Source organism: Meleagris gallopavo, unplaced genomic scaffold, assembly GCF_000146605.3.
Source record: "Meleagris gallopavo isolate NT-WF06-2002-E0010 breed Aviagen turkey brand Nicholas breeding stock unplaced genomic scaffold, Turkey_5.1 ChrUn_random_7180001949276, whole genome shotgun sequence".
NCBI classification, from domain to species: Eukaryota; Metazoa; Chordata; class Aves; order Galliformes; family Phasianidae; genus Meleagris; species Meleagris gallopavo.
The window spans coordinates 1-2,331 of record NW_011210767.1 but is presented as its reverse complement, the minus strand read 5'-3'; the positions used below and the strand labels follow the sequence as shown (position 1 = coordinate 2,331).

Below are 2,331 nucleotides of genomic sequence, written 5' to 3'. Positions count from 1 at the left end.
GGGGGGGGCCCTTGGGGCGGGTGATGGTGCGGGCGATGCGGGGCAGCAGCACAGCCACCAGCCCGGGCCCGGCAGCGTATTTGAGGAAGCTGGAGGCGTACCACAGTGTCACCTGCTGGGGCTGGGGAATGTGCTGCAGCCCCTGCACGGCTGCCAACGCCAACACGGCACAGGCTGCTCGCTGCCGGGGGGGCAAAGGTTTATCCCAGCGCTGGGGGTCTCCGGCAGCGAAGCCCAGCCCCAGAGCGCTGCCGGCCACGCGGCAGATGGAGGCGAAGGGCCGCGTGTCGATGCGCAGCCAGGACGGGTCCTTGCACCAGGCGGTGGCCAAACGGATGGACCTGAATGGGGAGAGAGGTGGGGTGAGGCTGAGAGCCCTCCCAGAAGGCGGGGGAAGGGGTTGGGTGCTGCTTTGGGGGCTGATCTCAGCCCGCGGTGGCCTTGGGAAACGCATGTTAAAGCCGGTCCCTCTCGAACTCGAGGGCAAAATCTTTGGGGTTCGACCTCCAGCAGCCTGGGGGGCAGATCCCTGTGTCCTCCCCCTCCTCCCCCTTTGCCCTCCTGGGGGTTGAGCCCCTCTCTGTTTTGGAGAGTCAGTTCTCAGGGATGAAAACCCTTCCCCCCCTGGGGCTGTGAGTCCCCCCACCCCCTTCCCACAGCTGCTCACCAGTCGATGTCAACGCCAGCAGCAACCATGAGTCTGTGCAGGGCGACCGAGCCCAGCAGCAGCCCCAGGGATGTGGCAGCAAAGAAACCCAGAGAGCGCGTGGCTGGGATGAGAGCCTGCAGCCCCCAGCCCAGGGCAGCCCCTGTGGGGTGAGCAGAGTCAGGCTGTGGGCTTTGAGGATGGACGTGGGGGGTTTGAGGGGATGGGAGGGGGTGACCCTTGCCCTGCTCACCTGCCACGATGCCACCGAGCACCTGGTGGGGAAAGTGAGCGAGGACAAAGACCCGTGAGAGCCCCACGGCCAGCAGCAGCAGCGTGTAGGCACTGAAGGGGATCAGCTTCAGCACCAGGCTGGAAGAGGTGAGCTGGGTGAGTGGATCCCGCAGCAGCCAGAGCCGCGTTCCCCATCCAGCCCAGCAGAAAGAGCCCTGCAGTGCATCTCCCTCTTCCCCCAAAAAATGCCTTCTGGGGACTTCAGGAGTGCCCCAGCTCTCACCTCTTGGAGTGTCGGGATGCCAGTGCTGTCAGTGCAGTCACCAGTGGCCACAGTGCTGCCCCAGTGATCATGCAGTGGCCGGAGGGGCTGCCTGCAAAGCACGAGATGCTCAAATAGGGGGGCAAGGAGCCCTGCAAGACCCCAAAACCAAGAGGCACAGAGCTGTGGGGGCCTTCAGAACGGAAACCCAGTGCAGACTGTCCGGTGGGTCTCCTGGCCCCAGAGCTGTGCCAGCCCATCCTGTTCCCTGCCGGTCATTTCTCAACTGTGCTGCCAACTCCTGGCTGCCCCATCCTGCCAGCACTGGGATCCCCAGGCTGCCCTGCCCACCTCTGTGCTGCCAGGGAGGAAGGCGGGACCCAGAGGCCTCACAGAGCAAAAGAGTAAATAAATCTGTTGTACAGACGGGGAACTGATGCAGGAAATGCTTTCCCCAGTGCCAGCTTGGCAGGAAGGGCTCTCACCGTCCTGCTTATGCTAAGCACTGACACCAAGGAGCCCCTGGGTGCCCCTCTAAAGCCAGCAGCCCAGTGTTATAGATTTCCTTGTGTGCTTTCAGTTCCACACTCTCCCCGCTGTGTCCCTGGAGTCACCAGGATGGAATCCCGTGCTGTTCAGCAGGGACACACACAGCTCACCTGGTCCCGTTTCGCAGCTGACGGGGAACTGACGCAGCGTGAGCGGCTGCTGGCTGGCAAAGCCCGACTCATGGATCCACCAGAACGGGCGTTCCCCAAATAAAAACCTGAGAGGGAGGGACAGAGCAGAGCAGTGAATGGATGCAGCCCAAAGCCTCAGTGCCCCACACGGCCCCGGTGGGTTTGGGGGCTGCGGGCGGCAGCAGGAGGGCGGCTATGGGGCCGTGGCATCCCCCAGCCCTGCAGGACCCAGCGGCACAGGCTGTGCTCTCACCATTTGAAGACCACGTTGAGCCACTCGGCCACCAGCCCGACCCACAGCACTGCCACCCCCACCTTGCGGTCGAGGAAATAGGCGAGCGGGAAGCACACGGTGAAGATGCATTTGGGGTCGGCCATGGAGGTGACGGTGAGCCAAAAGTTTTCCAGCCATGGCGGCCCGGCCTGCAGCAACTCGGCGACGTGGATCCCAGAGATGTGTAGGGCCTCCATGGTGTGGGCTGTGGGGAGGGAGAGAGTCAGGGAGGGGT

General features: G+C 63.8%; 1 protein-coding gene across 1 annotated transcript; it reads right to left on the bottom strand.

Moving 5' to 3' along the window:
• Nucleotides 1–4: 4 nt before the first annotated feature.
• Nucleotides 5–2,325, bottom strand: G6PC3 (glucose-6-phosphatase catalytic subunit 3; the record flags this gene model as incomplete). Its single annotated transcript, XM_010727879.3, has 6 exons — nucleotides 2,076–2,325; nucleotides 1,802–1,908; nucleotides 1,164–1,254; nucleotides 900–1,018; nucleotides 668–809; nucleotides 5–341 (listed from the first exon to the last, which is right to left on the bottom strand). Coding segments are annotated over exons 1-6 (1,014 nt in total), but the record flags the coding sequence as incomplete, so codon positions are not given.
• Nucleotides 2,326–2,331: the final 6 nt, after the last annotated feature.